General features: G+C 58.3%; 3 protein-coding genes across 3 annotated transcripts; 1 reads left to right on the forward strand and 2 right to left on the reverse strand.

Annotated features, from left to right (window-relative positions):
* The first annotated feature begins 746 nt into the window (after window positions 1-746).
* Window positions 747-6,748, forward strand: CASP9 (caspase 9). The gene is made up of 10 exons (XM_023940262.2): window positions 747-981; window positions 1,867-2,086; window positions 2,442-2,522; window positions 2,645-2,676; window positions 3,180-3,356; window positions 4,019-4,108; window positions 4,705-4,852; window positions 5,188-5,367; window positions 5,528-5,637; window positions 6,250-6,748. The coding sequence occupies exons 1-10, from the start codon at window positions 850-852 to the stop codon at window positions 6,340-6,342; spliced, it is 1,263 nt and encodes a 420-aa protein (XP_023796030.2). The 5' UTR covers window positions 747-849; the 3' UTR covers window positions 6,343-6,748.
* Window positions 6,749-8,123: 1,375 nt separating this feature from the next.
* Window positions 8,124-9,836, reverse strand: LOC111938464 (chymotrypsin-C). The gene is made up of 8 exons (XM_086860677.1): window positions 9,744-9,836; window positions 9,543-9,634; window positions 9,359-9,456; window positions 9,157-9,282; window positions 8,938-9,074; window positions 8,715-8,860; window positions 8,449-8,601; window positions 8,124-8,347 (listed from the first exon to the last, which is right to left on the reverse strand). The coding sequence occupies exons 1-8, from the start codon at window positions 9,781-9,783 to the stop codon at window positions 8,330-8,332; spliced, it is 810 nt and encodes a 269-aa protein (XP_086716803.1). The 5' UTR covers window positions 9,784-9,836; the 3' UTR covers window positions 8,124-8,329.
* Window positions 9,837-10,471: 635 nt separating this feature from the next.
* Window positions 10,472-16,025, reverse strand: EFHD2 (EF-hand domain family member D2). Its single transcript, XM_086860680.1, has 4 exons — window positions 15,814-16,025; window positions 11,754-11,901; window positions 11,488-11,622; window positions 10,472-11,354 (listed from the first exon to the last, which is right to left on the reverse strand). Exons 1-4 carry the CDS (start codon window positions 16,008-16,010, stop codon window positions 11,220-11,222), a joined length of 615 nt encoding a protein of 204 aa, XP_086716806.1. The 5' UTR covers window positions 16,011-16,025; the 3' UTR covers window positions 10,472-11,219.
* Between the last annotated feature and the right edge of the window lie 482 nt (window positions 16,026-16,507).

Below are 16,507 nucleotides of genomic sequence, written 5' to 3' on the forward strand. Positions count from 1 at the left end.
AGGAGGTTCCCAAAGGAAACTGGGAGGGAGCACAGATGGGACAGGTGACCTGAAGTGGGATATTCCCAAAGGGATATTCCACCCCACAGAATGTCCACCTTCAGGGTGTGATTGGGAGGGAGCTGATCTGGGTTCAGGAAGATCTGACATCAGTGAATGATTGTGCATCACTTGTTTTCTCCATTATTATTATTACTATTGTTGTTGTTTTGTTGTGGTGGTGGTGTTATAATTTACTATTGCTACTGTATTTTACTTTATTTTCAATTATTAAACTGAGATGGTGTGGAGTGTCCATCCCTGGAGATATTTTTTAAAAACCCAATAAAACACCAAAACACAAAAGGACGGAATCCTGTTTCGTTTGCTTTGGGATGACCCTTCTGGAGCACACCGGGGCTCTTCCAGCCTGACTCCAGCGTGTGATTCTGGGACTCCGAGGCGGGGGCGCTTCCTGCAGCGAGCGGCGGTTCCGGGGCAGGGGTTCTGGGCAGGGCAGGGGTTCGGGGCAGGGCAGGGGTTCTGGGCAGGGCAGGGGTTCTGGGCAGGGCAGGGGTTCTGGGCAGGGGTTCTGGGCAGGGGTTCTGGGGCAGGGCAGGGGTTCTGGGCAGGGCAGGGGTTCCGGGGCAGGGCAGGGGTTCCGGGGCAGGGCAGCGATTCCGGGGTTGAGCAGCGGTTCCGGGGCTCAGCGGCGGTTCCGGAGCAGAGCAGCGGTTCCGGGCACTGAGCGGCGGCGGCTCCGGGAAGGGACCGGCGGCGGCCCCGGGCTCTGAGCCCCGGGCTCTGAGCCCCGCAGCCCCGGGCTCTGAGCCCCGCAGCCCCGGGCTCTGAGCCCCGCAGCCCCGGGCCATGGAGGAGCAGCAGCGGCGGGCGCTCCGGCGCGGGCGGGCCCGGCTGGTGGCGGCGCTGCGGGTGCAGCCGCTCTGGGAGCCGCTGGAGCAGCGCGGCCTCTTCACCCGGCCCATGCTGGAGGAGCTGCAGGTGCGCCGGGGAGCGGGGCCCTGAGCTCCGGGGTGCCCTGGGGAGGGTTCCCTGAGAGCCGGGGGATAGCTCCTGCATCCCCTGAAAGCTGGTGGCGGGCCCAGGGGAGGGTCCTGCGCCCCTTGAGCCCTGGGGACAGGCCTGAAGGGTCTCCTTGCCCTGGTGACAGGCCTGAGGGGGGTGGCTCCATGTCCTCTTGGGCCCAAAGAGGGAACCCATGTCCCCTGAGCCCGGTGACAGATCTGGGGGGTGGCCCCCAGGTCCCCTCACTCTAGTGACAGACACTCTAGTCGTGTGTCCTCTCACGAACAAGTGAGACTCCCCTCACTCTGGTGACATAGTGGAACTCCATGTCCCTTTAGCCCTGGTGACAAGCCCAAAGGGATGGCATGGCCCTGTGTCCCCTCACTCTGGGGTTGGTCCTTGTGCAGATAAGATGTTTGAGAACCACCCCCCAACTTGTCCCTTCTTGTCCCCAGCCCCAGGCAGTGCCAGCTTTAGGGGTTTCTTTTTGTGTCCCCATCCCAATCTGATGACACCCTTGAGGTGTTCTTGTTTCCCCTCCTTGGTTACAGGTGACAGGCCTGGGGGTGTTTTCACCTCATCTTTCACACTGGTGACAGCCCAGGGGTGCCTGTTTGTCCCCAGGGACCAGACTTGGGCTGCTCCCTCTCCCCCTTTCCCTCTAGACCCCTTGGTGGGCTGGGTGTCCCAGTGGTGACCATTGTTGTTGGAGGGAAATCAGGGCTGGGGGTCTCTGTGACTGTTTCCACTGAGTTTTGCTGTTGTTTACCCCATGTCCTGGGTGCAGATCCCACATTCCCCTGCTCAGAGCAGTTGGAAGAGCTGTCCAGGACACCCGTTCTGGGTTTTTCTCCTCTGCAGAGCGCTGGCAGCCGAGGAGAGCAAGCCCGACAGCTGATCATTGACCTGGAGACTCGAGGGAAGCAGGCTTTCCCTGCCTTCCTCTCCATCCTGCGGGACAGCGGGCAGGGTGACCTCGCTGAGATGCTGCTCCAGGAGTGCGAATCCCGGCCGGTGCCACCACAGCTGCCAGACCTGCGGCCCGTGGAGCTGGAGCTGCGGGAAGGAAAGCAGCGTAAAAGTCAGTGCTGAGGGTGTGGCGTGTTTTTGGCAAACAGCAGCATGGGGGGTGGCAGCTGGGATCCCTCTCCCTGTGGGCAAGAGTCTGGGAAGTCATGATTTGTATTATCCTGGTAGAGGTGACTGTAGGGAGAATCATGGAATCCCAGAATGGTTTGGGTTGGAAGGGGCCTTAAAGCTCATCTCATTCCATCCCCTGCCATGGGATTCCACTATCCCAGGTTGCTCCAAGTGCTGTCCAACCTGGTTTTGAACAACACAACACAGCTCGGGGCAGCCTGTACCTCCTGCTTTTCAGCAGTGGAACCTTTTGAGCTTGGGCTCGTCCTCTGTATTTTTGTGTCATGTCATTACAGATGGGACCCCTCACGAACGTTTGTCTATCCCAGTCCAAGCTGAGAGTGAAAGACCTCGGGTACCTCCTGTGCCAGCCCGGGGTAAGCTCCAAGAGCCAGAGCTCATTTCCAGTGTGGTGGGAAGGGGAAATTCAGATGTGTTGGGAAGGAGGTGAACTCTAGGAGTGTGGTGAGCTGAATGCTGTGTCTGTTTTGTGTTGTAGGTTCAGCTGTTGACAAGAGGAGCCGTGACCAGGTTAGTATTTGAGAAGGCTGAAAGTGTTCCCTACTGGGCAAAAGCTCATGGGTGGCTCCAGAAAATATTTCTGGAAGATCTGCTTCTCACTTTGTCTTACCTGAGCAATTGCTCCGAGGCTGTAACAGGGCTAATGGTCTCAGAGTCTCATTAGTCAGATCCTCCTTAAGAATACCACAGTGATAACACAAATTCTTGGCTCCTTTTGGTGAGGTTTGATGACAATGCCTAAAAGAATTTCCCAGAAATTTCAACTTGCTGTCAGAGATGCTACAGATAAAGGAACAGACGGTTTTCCACAAAGGTTTTCCCCATTTTAGTGGGTTGTTTCTAAACCATCAGCAGTTCCCAGCTACTGATGAGAAGATGTGTGTGGAGAATCGATGCTCCTACCCACCCCTAGGACTAGAGAAATGGAAACCTGTGAAATTGAACCACTTGTATCCTGCTGGATTAGCCAGCTTGGAATAAGAGGGAGTTTAATTGTGGCACGTCCCTGCCAGGATTATGAGATGAAAGCGGATCCCTGCGGACACTGCCTGATCCTCAATAACGTCAGTTTCTCCAGAGACTCAGGTCTCTCGACCCGAGAAGGCTCTGACATCGACTGTGAGAAGCTGGAGAGGCGCTTCAAGGCCTTGCATTTCACCGTCCTGACCCGGCGGAATCTGAAAGCTCAGGTGAGGCTGCTTGTGTCCTGCTGACACGAGGGGTGAGAGCTGAGCCCCTGGAAGTGTTGGGAACGCTTCAGGGGATGTGTCTCGTGTTGGCAGCACACCAAAAACCTCCCACAAAGAAACAACAAACCACTTACATCCTCCTACTTAATTGTGCTGCAATTGCAGGAGGAGAGAGGACTTTTGCACACTTTAATCCCTCTGCATGAGTGTTGAATCCTGGCTGTGATTTGTAGGGGTTTTTGGGATAACTGACAGCTGTGTCATGTCTGTCTGTGCTATCCTTGGCTGTTACTGGAAGTGTCAAGGGGGAACTTGATCATCTGGAGGTTTCACAGATGATCTCACAAAACTTGTTTCTCTGCTCACCCACCAGCTCCCAGTCAGATTTCAGCAGATAAATCACGTGGAAATGCGCTTTAGTTTGTGGTGCTGTGTTGTAAAGAGTGCAGAGAGGTGAGAAATCTGTGTGTCAGAGCAGCCAGTGTTAAATACAGGGAGAGACACAGAAATACTCTCTGCTTTTGCCAGCTGTACTTGGGGCTCACATTACCCTGTGGCAGAGATTGACCAGATCCAGGGCAGTGCAATTAGAGCAGGGCCTGGCAGTAACCTGTGGCTGAGATATGGTTCAAAAAACTCTCACTGTCATCTTTTCCACACAGGAAATGGTGTTGGAGCTGCTGAAGCTGTCACGGCAGGACCACAGTGCTTTGGACTGCTGCATCGTGGTCATCCTCTCCCATGGCTGTCAGGTGGGTTTGTCCCATCTTTGTTCCTTCAGGAAGGGGTTAATTCCCTGTCCTCTGGTCTCACACAAGCTGAGAGGGTCAAAACCTTATTCTGCCACTTCAGTATGTTTCAAACAGTTCCACCCTTACTCTGAGTTAAAGAAAACAGGAGCTTCTCTGGTGTAGTCTGATCCAGTGGTGCCAGTGGACAAGTGTTTTCCATTTTGGAAGTTGTGGCTAATAATTTGGAGCTGAAGGGAGGTGCCACTCAGCCTGAGGTCATTCAGTCCTTCTGTTCTCCAGCTCTGACAGGGAGATGCTATTGGCAATAAAGCCTTTTTGTTCCAGGTCAGTTCTGGAAGGGTGAGGAAAGTGGTGTAGGGTATGTGCCTGTTGTACCAGAGGATAAAGAACTCCTCTGCTGGAGGATGTGGGATATGAGTTGGATAACAGAAGTCGGATTGCTGGGTTTTAGTGCATTTCAAATATCTCCTGGATGTCCCCTCACCCTGACTTGGCCACAGGGATTCCCACAAACAGCAGGATTTGTTTAGGCTGTGGTGGGAAATGGGCTCCCTCAGAGCTGCTGTGTCACCAGCTCCTGCATTTTCCTCTTGCAGACGAGCCATATTCAGTTTCCTGGAGGCGTTTACGGAACGGATGGAAAACCCATTCCCATAGAAAAGATTGTGAACTATTTCAATGGCTTCAATTGCCCGAGTTTGAGAGGAAAACCCAAACTGTTCTTCATCCAGGCCTGTGGTGGAGGTGAATCTTTGTGTTGGAGATGTGGTCAGGCTGTGGCTTTGGCTCCCTTTGTGTTCATCTACTGCCCCTCTCTCCAGCTGTCTCCTCACACCAGCTGCCTCTTCTCTTTCCACGTGCTGAGAGGCTGCTCCAGCTCTTCAAACACAGTGAGGAGTTTTGTAAAATCCACCAATGACTTCGACACAACCAGTGCAGCTGAATGGCCAAAAAAGCCTTATTTTGTTCTAGGGCCTTTGTCCTTTTCTTTCCTCATCTCTTATTAACGTCGGATGTACAACCGTGAATCTCTTGGGTGGGATGAACATCAGGAGCTGTCTTGTTGCTGCTTTTTTCAGAGCAAAGGGATCAAGGCTTTGTAGTGGATTGTGATTCACCTGAAGAGGAAACTCCTGGGGGTTCTTTGGAATCGGACGCGACCCCGATTCGGGTTCCGTCGGGTAACGAGGATGAGCCCGATGCTGTTGCCAGTTTGCCCACACCCAGTGACATCTTGGTTTCCTACTCCACTTTTCCAGGTGAAACATCCTTTTCTGGGCATGGGGGAATTAGCAAAACAGTCAGAGCTTCACAGCCAAAGATAGGGGCAGTTCAGGACAACCCGGCTCTGTTGCAGGAGTTGTTGGGATGAGAGCACCAGATGGGTTTTGGCATAACATTCTCCTTCTTTCTATGAAGGTTTTGTCTCCTGGAGGGAGAAGTCGAGAGGCTCGTGGTATGTGGAAATGCTGGACAGTGTGCTGGATCAATATGCCCATTCAGAAGATCTGCTCAGCATGTTAGTGAGGGTAAATGTCTTTGTTTTCTGTTTTTTTTTGATGAAGGAAATAGGCAGGGGTGTGATCAGTTGGGGCATGGAAGCCTACACTCAAAAAAGGAGTGAGGATATTGAGTGTTGAGTTTAGGGATGGGCTAATTTGAGGTACTGCAGTGAGGTTTAATTACAAAGAAAGTGCCTGGCCTCAATCTGCCAAAAATCACTGGAGGTTTTTCCAGTGAGGAGGAATCCTGGCAATACAGGCTTTAATCCTAATGAAAAAATTGCTAAAAAAATGTTGTGGCTTGTCCTATCCAGGCTGAGGGGATTTGGGTGCTCCTGTAAGCTTGTCCTGGGGGTGGAGGAGCACAGTACAAGGAGTCTGGCTGATCAAAGCCTTCCTTTGTGTGCCTTGCTGACACAGCATTGCCAAAGCTGCCTACAAGTGTAGGTGCCCCAGATACTTTTTCTGTTCTCCATGGGTAGGAGACAAGTCCAAGGTGGAGGGAGAGAGGACTTACAGAATCACCTTGTTGTTGTTTCATGGTCGTTGAGGTGCTTCTTTGGCCACCTTGGCGTGGCAGCCATCGATTTCAAGGGGTGGGGAGAGCATCCTGTTCCTCAGCCTCTTTCCTGTTCCCAGGTGGCATGTGCTGTCTCTGCCAAGGGGAGGTACAAGCAGATCCCAGGATGTTTCAATTTCCTCCGTAAAAAATTCTTCTTCGTGTGTGACTGACCCCTGGGCTTCGAGCCCCCTGCCAAACGCTGGAGGTTCTTCCCGTGGCTGAATGAAATCCGTGCCCACCACGACGTGGTGGCAGTGCTCCCCGTGGGTTTTGTCTGTGTGTCCAGATGTTTGTCTGGAGAAATGTGATCTGCCAGCGCTGGCTTTGCCGTGCAGTGGAGATGGAGATTGTGCTGTGCCATTGGGAAATGCTGTGGATGGAGCAGGAAATCCCTTTGCTGGAGAGCAGAGCCAAGGAGAGCACTTCTGGCTCAGCCTCAGAGTGTTTTCCTTTGCTGATGGTGATATTTGTGTCCTGTGCTGCCTGGGTAACTGATTGAGGGGACCAGGGTCTGATCAAGTAAAACAGGATGAGTTTTTCAGTCAACTTTTCTAATAAATTCAATTGAAGAGCAAATCTTTGGCTGTATTCCCTTGTCTGTTCCATCTCCTCACTGCCATTCCAGCACCTCCTGAGGGCTCCTCTGAAGTGGGAAGAGTAGAAACCTTCACTCAAATCTGCTGTTACATTTACATTTACATTTGTCATTTACAATGTGGCTGTGCCAGCCTATGGAGAAGGCATCCTGCTCCTTTTGAGGAGTCAGAGCAGGAAACTGGTGAGGATTCAGTCAAATACCAGAGCTGAGGTAAAGTGCTTAAGGAGCTGCTGTGGTGCTTGTGGCCTTGGCTCAGAAATCCTGCATCTGTGTTGGATTTTGAGGGGGGGAAGCATCCTTGGAGCCACCCTTGGGAGGTGCAGAGGCCTTGGGGTAGGTCTGTGCTGGGGGGTGCTTGGGGATTCCCAGGGAGCCTGGGAATATCCAGTCTGCATTTGCAGCCACTGAGCGTCTCTGTGCTCCTTTGGGAGCATTTCAGGTGCCTTTTAGGTGCTGCAGGAGGGAGCCAGGGGTGCCCTGAGCACCCCAAGGAGGGTGTGGCTGTGGTGGCCTTGCCTGTGCTCAGGTGTTTGTGAGAGCTCATGGTTGTCTCCTTCTCTATTCCCCTTCTCCATCCCCAAGGGGAGTGGGGCTCTGGGCTGCCCCATCCTGTTGCTGTCCAGTTTTGTACAGAGCTTCTGGGTGTGATCCCAGGGCTGATCCCACCTCCCCTGGACCTGTTCCCCTTTGGGAAAGGTGACCCTGCACTCTTCCCCTTCTCTCCCTAGGGATGCACCGGGGCTGGGGTGGGGGTGACTGTGGCTGGAGATGGCTCGTGATAGAGTGACACATGTGGATGGAGGTGGCTCCTTTCCATGACAGGGACTGCAGTGGCTGCTCCTTCCCCAGGGCATCCAGAGGTGAGAACAGACTGGGAGTGCTCTGGCAGCACAGGTGGTGAGGGGAATGTGGTGGGGCTGCAGGATGACCCCAGATCCAACCCAGTTACCTCGAGACCCCCATCATAAATCTGCTGCCATCAAGTACCAGCGAGATCCCCTGAGACATCCCAGCACCAGCCAAGACACCCAACACCTCCTTGGGCCAACCAGGGGCCCTACAGCCACCCCCAAGTTCCTTAGAGCCCCCCAGGACCTCCAGGCCAGATTCCAGCCACTTTCCCATCAAACCACCGGTCAAGCCTTGAACCCTTTGGCTCGGCAATGGCTCTGCTCCGAGCTGGGAGTACCTTGTGGGAAGTCTGCCCACCTTAGGCTCCCCAGGACCCTTCCCAGCCTCACTGCACGATGTGAGGGCTCTCCCCAGCTCCTGGGAAGAAGCCCAGGACCGCAAGACAACAGCCCCCTGGTTCTGCTCCACCGTGTCCCCCCAAAAGAACCACACGAGACCAGCTCAGCACTACTGCCTTTATCACACCCAGTGACTGTCACTACTGCCTTTATCACACCCAGTGACTGTCACTACTGCCTTTATCACACCCAGTGACTGTCACTACTGCCTTTATCACACCCAGTGACTGTCACTACTGCCTTTATCACACCCAGTGACTGTCACTGCTGCCTTCATCACGCTCAGTGCTTGTGCTGCAGGCCGTGTCCTCAGTTCTCTGCGATTTTCTGCCAAAGACAAGCCACGGGGAGGCTCAGGGTGAGAGCGCTGCCAGGGCAGGGGCGCTGTGGCCAGCTCCCTGTGCGGGGGCAGAGGAAGGGGCACCCACCTCGTTGATCCAGTCGATGTAGGCGGACACCCGGGTGAAGACTGTCGGCTTCTTGGCCACGTTGCAGCCCAGTCCAGAGCCGAAGCTGACGATGCCATCCACCTCCCAGATGCCATCATCGCGCTGGCAGTTCAGGGGGCCGCCAGAATCGCCCTGTGTGCACAAACACTCCGGGCCGTGGGTCCTGGGCACCCCAACAACTCCCCTCATCCCTCCTGGCCATCCAGGGCTCCATCCCCTCTCCTCCCAGCAGCGCCCACGCTCACGTTGCATCCGGAGACGACGCCGTCGCCGCCGGCGCACACCATGGTCTCCAGCACAAGGCTGCCCCACCAGTCCCACTTGGAGCAGGTCTCATAGTCCACCACGGGCAGCAGAGCCTGCTGCAGGGTGTCAGCCAGGGGCCCGTTGGCTGCAAGGACAGTCACATCTCACACCCTGCACACCCCAGGGACTCGCTGGGGACCCTCCTGGGGACACCCCACTTACTCCTGATGCGTCCCCAGCCGGTGACATAGCAGGGGTAGTTGTTGGGCAGGATCTTGCCGGCGTCAGGCAGGCAGGAGGCGCGGATGGTATCGCTCTCCTGCACCTCCTCGGCCAGCTTGATCAGGGCAATGTCGTTGCTACAGGGGGACATGAACCATGAGGATGTGGTCCCCAGCTTTGATGCCTCCCACCCAGTCCCAGATCTATTCCACCCCCTACATGATGAGGAAGGAGTTCCATTTCTCATGGACGATTATCTTCTCCACGCCCACGGCCACAGAACCGGGCTCATCATCCACTGACAGGTCCTGCTTGCCCAGCACCACACGGTAGGTCATGAAGTTGCTGCCAGAGAGAGAGGGGGTGTCAGTCCCCACAGATACCTCCATGGCACAGGTCCCCCCAGCACCCCAACACCCACCTGATGCAGTGGGCAGCTGTCAGCACCCACTGGGGAGCGATGAGGGTCCCGCCGCAAGTGTGGCGCCAAGATCCATAGCTACTGTACTGCAGTGAGATCTGCAAGGGGCACAGGGTCACTGCAGGAATGTCCCCATCCCTGTCCCCATCCTTGTCCCCATCCCTGTCCCCATGTGCCCCCTCACCTGCCATGGCCAGCTGTGGGCTACGGCGTCTTCACCGCCCACCACGCGGGCGCCCAGCTGTGGCGGCACGGCCGGCTGGCCGCATCCGTAGGCTGTGTGACAAAGGGACATCAGAGGCTGCCTGTGCCCGTGGCTGGGGCTGTGACAGGCCCCACAGTGCTGTCCCCCCTGCCCCGAGCCTTCCCCAAGCCCTGCACTCACCGTAGCCCAGCAGCAGGACGAGACACACAGCTCCCAGCATGGCTGCGCTGCCCAAAAGTGCCGCAGTGGGGCTGCTCACCCCTCTTATGGTGTCCCCACTGCCGGGGACCTTGGGGTGGCCCCGCCTGCCACTGCCATGTGGGGACTGTCCCACGCTGTGGGGGGCTCCTCAGCCCCTCTTATCACACTCCCTGTCCCACCTGGGAACGGCCACGTGTGCCCGGCCTGTGCTGGCACCGTGCTGGGACATGGTGGGGACACCTGGCCCTGCTCTGGGAACGGGCAGGGTCCCTCATGGGGCACAGCTGCTGGGCACACCCCAGCCACAGTGCTGCCACTGGGGTGCTGGGCAGCCCTGGTGCCTCCCAGCCCTGAGCACCCATTCCCCCTGGACACTGCCTGCCCACACCACCACCCCCCCGGGCACACGGTCCCCTTATCTCACTCTTGATGTGCTCAAGGCCAGCCAAAACCCCACAGGTGCTAAAGGCTGGGACCGGTCCAGGCATCAGCTGATGGCCTTTGGTAGTGCCAGGTCCCCACACCTGGATCAGGCCCCTGCTGCTTCCCACTCCAACGTGGCTTGTTCCTGTTCAGTGGAATTCCCATCTGCGGCGGGAACCGCGTGCCCAGGGTCACACCCCGCTCCCCAAACTCCTTCCCCCCACCCAAGCCCCCGCCACAGACGTGCCCATCCCTCAGCTTAAGAAATCCAACCCATCCAGCACTTAAGAAATATAATATTTATTTGGGATTAAATTAAAAAAAACCATAACACACCCCCTATGCCGCCACTCGGGGGACACAGATGTGGGTTTTCACAGCCACCCACAAACACGAGAGCCTCAGTGACCAGTGGCAGCCACTTGTGGCCACCACGCTCATCCTGCCAGGCTGAACACAACATGAAAAGAAACGTAACACAGCCCCACGAGCCAGCAGCTGCCCTTCTGTACATCTTTTGAGCAAAATAAAGAGAGACACAGCTCCTGCAGGGCTCCAAGTCAGTGGGGTGGGCACGGTGGGCACCCACCCACCCCCCAGCACCACACACACACACACACACACACACACAGAGCCCCTCTAACAGCACCTGGCCCTTGCCATGGCTTTTGTCACTGGTGTCACACACAGCAACACCAACACCCACCAGCTGCACAAGCCCCCATCCTGCAAACCTCCCAGTGCACTCACAACACACAACAGGGCACGGCTGTCCCAGGGAGGGACATTCGGGACACAGCTCCCCTGGGACTCAGGGTGGGGGGCACGCTGGGGAGGTGAAGGGGGCACAAACAACACCTACAGACACCACAGCAAGAAGGGATGGGGGAGCTGGGGCGGGCTGGGCTCTGCCGGAGAGGTGGGCGCTGTGCCGAGCCCGCGCCGGGACGCGGCTCCGGCATCGCTCCCGGCACGGCTGGCACGGGCAGCGCTGCCAGTCTGGCCACCGCTGGCCAGTCCTGCCCGGCCCTGTCACTGCGTGAAGGTGGACTGCAGCTCCTTGAAGGCTGCCTTCCTCTGCTTCAGCTCCTCTGCCTGCTTCTTCTTCTCCTCCTGCTCTGCCTTGATCTCCTCCTCGAACCTGCTGGCTTCGTTGATGGCTTGTGCCTGCGGATGGAAATGTCCGGCTGTGACCTCTGCCGAGCTCTCCTGCCCGCCCCAACATCTCCACCTCCTGCCTACCCGGCACCAAACTGCCCTGGGGCATCGCCATCCTGCAGTGGGACCTCCTCAGCCTCACCTTGGCCTCAAAGAAGTTCTTGGCGCCTTTCACCCCCTCTGTGGAGACATCGATCTCGGAGAGCCGGGCCAGGGCGTGCAGCCCACTGTCCTCCTGCAGCTCACCCGCTGCTGCCTTCCGGAAAATCAGCAGGAACTGTGAGGGGAGATGGTAGCATTGGCTCCCTGAAGACCCCAAAGCCACCACGGCCACTGCCCACCGTCTCAGCAGCCCGAAGAGCGGCTGGGGACATCTCCCTGCCAGCGTGGTGCCTCCTATCCCCTCACCTCTCGAAAGCTGAGCTTGCTGTCCAGGTCTTCATCCACCTCCTTGATCATGTTCTTCAGTCCCAGGTGCGTCTGTGGAGCCCCCAGTTTCTCCATCATCAGCTTCAGCTCCATCAGGTCAATGAAGCCGTCCTTCCCTGCGTCGTACCTGCACACAGGATGATCCTGACACATCACCACGGGGTGCAGAGCCCACACAGCCCCCCACAGTGCCCCCCAGCAGCACACCCAGCTCTCTTTTGCCTGGGAAGCAAAGAGGAACAGCAAGGACCTGTGCACTGATGGTCTCCGGCAGCTCTCCAGACCACGGGGAAGCTGTGAACCGCTAACAACCCCCCGGAGCATTATCCAGGATCGCTCCTGTTTCCGTGCTGTGCTTGGCAGGAGAACCTGCCAGGACGCTGCCAAGCCTGCTGCCAGCTCCCTGTGCCAGCAGCCTGAGCATGGGAAAACAGGCCATGGGGCTAAGGCCACCGGGCACTGCTCTGTCACCACCTCCTCCTCACTGTGACACCTCCAGGTGCCCCACCCTCGCTGCCCAGAGCCTGTGCCATCCATGCTCCACCCCTGGCCAGGTGCCTGGGCTCGGCTGAGAGCTTTGGGCACAGCTCTGCTCACTGATGCTACCCACAGACCGGTCAGGAATGCCCCTCCTGAGACCTGTGACAGTGCCACAGTCCCCACAGCCACCCCACAGCCACCCCACAGCCACCCCACAGCCACCCCACAGCCACCCCACAGCCACCCCGCTGTCTGCTGCCCTGCCTGGGCTGTGGCACAGCGGGATCTCCACGGGGAGCCAGCACAGAGCCTCGCGTGGAACAGCTGCACACGCTGTAGGTGGGCAGCCACACGCTGTACCCGTTGTGACAGGGCTCCTTTTTTTGGGATCTTGTCGCTGCAGCAGCCACGCAGAGCCCCGGCTCCCCACGCTGCAGGGCCGTGACTCATCTGTACCTCCCCTGCTGCTGTCTGCTCTGTCTGTGTCTCCAGCAGCACCTTCCTCATCTGCCAGGGACCCTGAGAGGGGCTGCTCCTGCTCACCGCTGCCTGCTGAGTGCCAGCACCTTCAGAGTGGGGCTGTGGGCACAGATCCCACATGGTTTTAACCTCCAATACCCCCCTTGGAGCATAGAACCATGGAATGGTTTGGAACAGACTGTGAACATCACCTCATTCCAACCCATGGGCAGGAATCCACCATCCCAGGCTGCTCCAAGCCCTGTCCACCCTGCCCTTGGACACTTCCAGGGATCCAGGGGCAGCCACAGCTGCTCTGAGCACCCTGTGCCAGCCCTCCCCACCCTCACAGGGATGAACTTTCTCCCAGCACCCAAACTAACCCTGCCCTCTGTCACTTTTGAAGACTTTCCTCCTTGTCCTGTCACTCCATGCCCTTGCCAGAAGTCCTTCTCCATCCTGCATCCCTCAGAGTTTCTCTGCCAAGGGTGCAGGGCACCTCCTTTCTCTCAATCCCCTCTCTGATTTTTTGGGATACCGGTGTTACAAGTGCACATTATATTATTGGCTTTTTGCAAATATTATAATGAATGTTATATGCAAGAGGTTAGAAAACTTTGTTGTACTAATATAGCTTCTTTTATTTCTGTTATTGATGAAATTTAGTGGTGTAATACATATATATGTTAGGCTATAACATGATATTAAAGCACAAACTACTTTTTGTTTGTATAACCCAGAGACTGAAAAGATAATCAGAGACCCCCCCTGAATTATTAAGATTATTTTGTCCTCCAAGAAAAAAATTTATTACATCTGTTATTGGAGGATATAAAACCCAGTGGCACCAAGAAGATTGATGTGTTGGGAAGGGGGCAAGGTAAAATCTAAACAAAAGAACATCAAAAAACTCAAGAGGAATGTCTGAATATGTGTGAGAATTTATGGATATGTAGTAGGGTTCTGTTTTTAAGGGACAATCCTTTGTTAGTGAGGGGAATGCAGAGACACCTGGCTGGATCTGTACACTTTATTTTTACCTCCTAATTGTCTATTAAACTTTTAAATTCTATATAAAAAATACACGAAGCTGTTTTTTCAGCATCCCGCACCTCCCAAAGGGCCAAAACCCTTCCTGGCATCACTTCACCCTCTCCAGCCGCATTTTCACACCCCGAGGCCGGCAGCAGCGAGGAGAGCGGGGCAGAGCATCCTTCCCTGGGGTGCTCCCGGTGCTCGCAGCCCGGGCGCTGCTCCTTTGGCTGCAGCTGTCGGGGCAAACACACGGCGCCCACACCCTCCCTCCCTCCCTCCCTCCCTCCCTGCCTCCCTGCCTGCCTCCGTCCCTGCCTGCCTGCCTGCCATCTGCCCCCGGAGCATCCCCGGCACGGCCACTGCTGTCCCCGGCACTGTCACTGCTGTCCCCGGCACTGTCACTGCTGTCCCCGGCACTGTCACTACTGTCCCCGGCACGGCCACCGCTGTCCCCGGCACTGCCACTGCTGTCCCCGGCACTGTCACTGCTGTCCCCGGCACTGTCACTGCTGTCCCCGGCACTGCCACTGCTGTCCCCGGCACTGTCACTGCTGTCCCCGGCACTGTCACCGCTGTCCCCGGCACTGTCACTGCTGTCCCCGGCACTGTCACTGCTGTCCCCGGCACTGTCACTGCTGTCCCCGGCACTGTCACCGCTGTCCCCGGCACTGTCACTGCTGTCCCCGGCACGGCCACCGGGATCCCCGGCACTGTCACTACTGTCCCCGGCACGGCCACTGCTGTCCCCGGCATGGACACCTCGGTCCCCCGGCACGGTCACTGCTGTCCCCGGCACTGTCACTGCTGTCCCCGGCACTGTCACTGCTGTCCCCGGCACTGTCACTGCTGTCCCCGGCACTGTCACCGCTGTCCCCGGCACTGTCACTGCTGTCCCCGGGAGCTGTCCCCGGCACGGTCACTGCTGTCCCCGGCACTGTCACCGCTGTCCCCGGGAGCTGTCCCCGCCGCAGCTCCCGCCCCTCTGCCATGCTCTGCCGGTGGGTGACAGCCCCCAGCAGGACACGGGGACACCCGTGTCGCACCAGGCTGTGCCCGCACCCCAACCCTCGCGTTCCGGCCGTCACCGCGCTCCAGCCCCGAGCGATGCGGATCCTCGGCCGGTGCCAGCCGGGGTGAGGGCACTGGCACACCGCAGCCCTGCCTCCGCCTGCTCCCTCTCTCCGCGCTTTCCCGGAGCCTGTCCCCACGCCTCCCGCACAAAGCGCCCAGCCCGGGATCCACGGGGATGCTCCGGGCCGTCCCGTTTATTCCCCCGGCTACTCCCGCTTGGAGTCACCCCGATTTCTGGCTCCCCCTGGAAATTTCCAGGGCTGGAGGCTGGCTGCCAGCTCCCCCCCGTTCCCAGGGGCCGGGGGCCGAGCTCGTGCTCCGAGTCACGCCTGGTGGCAGGCAGCGCGGGCAGGGATGCTGAGGATGCGCCAGCCCGGCCTCTGCGGCCCCGGCAGCTGCAGGATGTGGGATCCCTTGGTGATGCGGCAGAGGGAATGTGGGGGTCCCCGGTTCCCCCTTTTCCAGACCCCTTTCTCTGGCCTCAGCGCCAGCGTACCCCACTCGTGGGGGACAGGAGGTTCCTTCTGCGAGAATTCAGGGGCGCACCGGAACGCCCCCGGCAAGGAGCTGGGGGAAGGTGTCCCCGGCACCAATCTTGAGAGGGGCTGTGGGAGGAGAGGGGTGTCCCTGGCATCCCTCCTGAGAGAGGCAGGCGGGGGATCCCTCCTGCAAGGAGCTGGAGGTGTCTCGGCATCCCTGCTGCACACAGCTGGGGCGGGGGGAGTCTCCCACAAGGAGCGGGGGATCCCTCCCGCAAGAGGCTGGGGTGCATGGGGGGGTCCCTCTCACAAGGAACGGGGGGTCTCGCCCGCAGGAACGGGGCGGGAGGCGCTGGGGCATCTTCGCTGCCAGAAGCCGGGATAGCGGGGGATGCAGGAACCGCGATCCGAGGATGCTCGGGGCTCTCTGTCCGCCCCGGGGACCCCTTCTCCCCGGGGACCCCCCTTTCCCAGGGGACCCCCCTCTCCCGGGGGACCCCGCGCCCCACACTCACTGTCGGAAGAGCCTTTCCATGTCGCGGAGCTGCCTCCGGGAGAACTCGCGGAACTCCCCAGCGGGGCTGAAGACTCGGCGGCCACCGCCCCCGGGCGAGCCCTCGCCCACCGCCCGCCCCGCGGGGCTGCCCGGTGCCGGTCCCGGCCGCGGCCCCCGGCCCCGCCGCCCCTCGGGCTCCTCCGCCGCCGCCGCCATGGTGCGGTGCCCGGATGGCCGCGCCGCTCCGCCCCGCTCCGCCCCGGGGCCGGGCTGCGGCCCCCCGGCTCCCACCGCCCGCCCGGGGGGCTCCGGCTGCCCGCCCCCGCCAGCGCAGCGCCGTCCCCCCGCACCCAGCATCACTTATCGCCGTCCCTGCATCACTTACTGCCCTCCCTGCATCACTTATTGCCCTCCCTGCATCACTTATTGCCCTCCCTGCATCACTTCTCGCCGTCCCTGCATCACTCATCGCTGTCCCTGCATCACTTATTGCCCTCCCTGCATCACTTACTGCCCTCCCTGCATCACTTATTGCCCTCCCTGCATCACTTCTCGTCGTCCCTGCATCACTTATTGCCGTCCCTGCATCACTTACTGCCCTCCCTGCATCACTTACTGCCCTCCCTGCATCACTTACTGCCCTCCCTGCATCACTTATTGCCCTCCCTGCATCACTTACTGCCCTCCCTGCATCACTCATCGCTGTCCCTGCA

This window comes from Cyanistes caeruleus, chromosome 22 (genome assembly GCF_971803275.1).
Source record: "Cyanistes caeruleus chromosome 22, bCyaCae1.hap1.1, whole genome shotgun sequence".
In the NCBI taxonomy this organism is placed as follows: Eukaryota; Metazoa; Chordata; class Aves; order Passeriformes; family Paridae; genus Cyanistes; species Cyanistes caeruleus.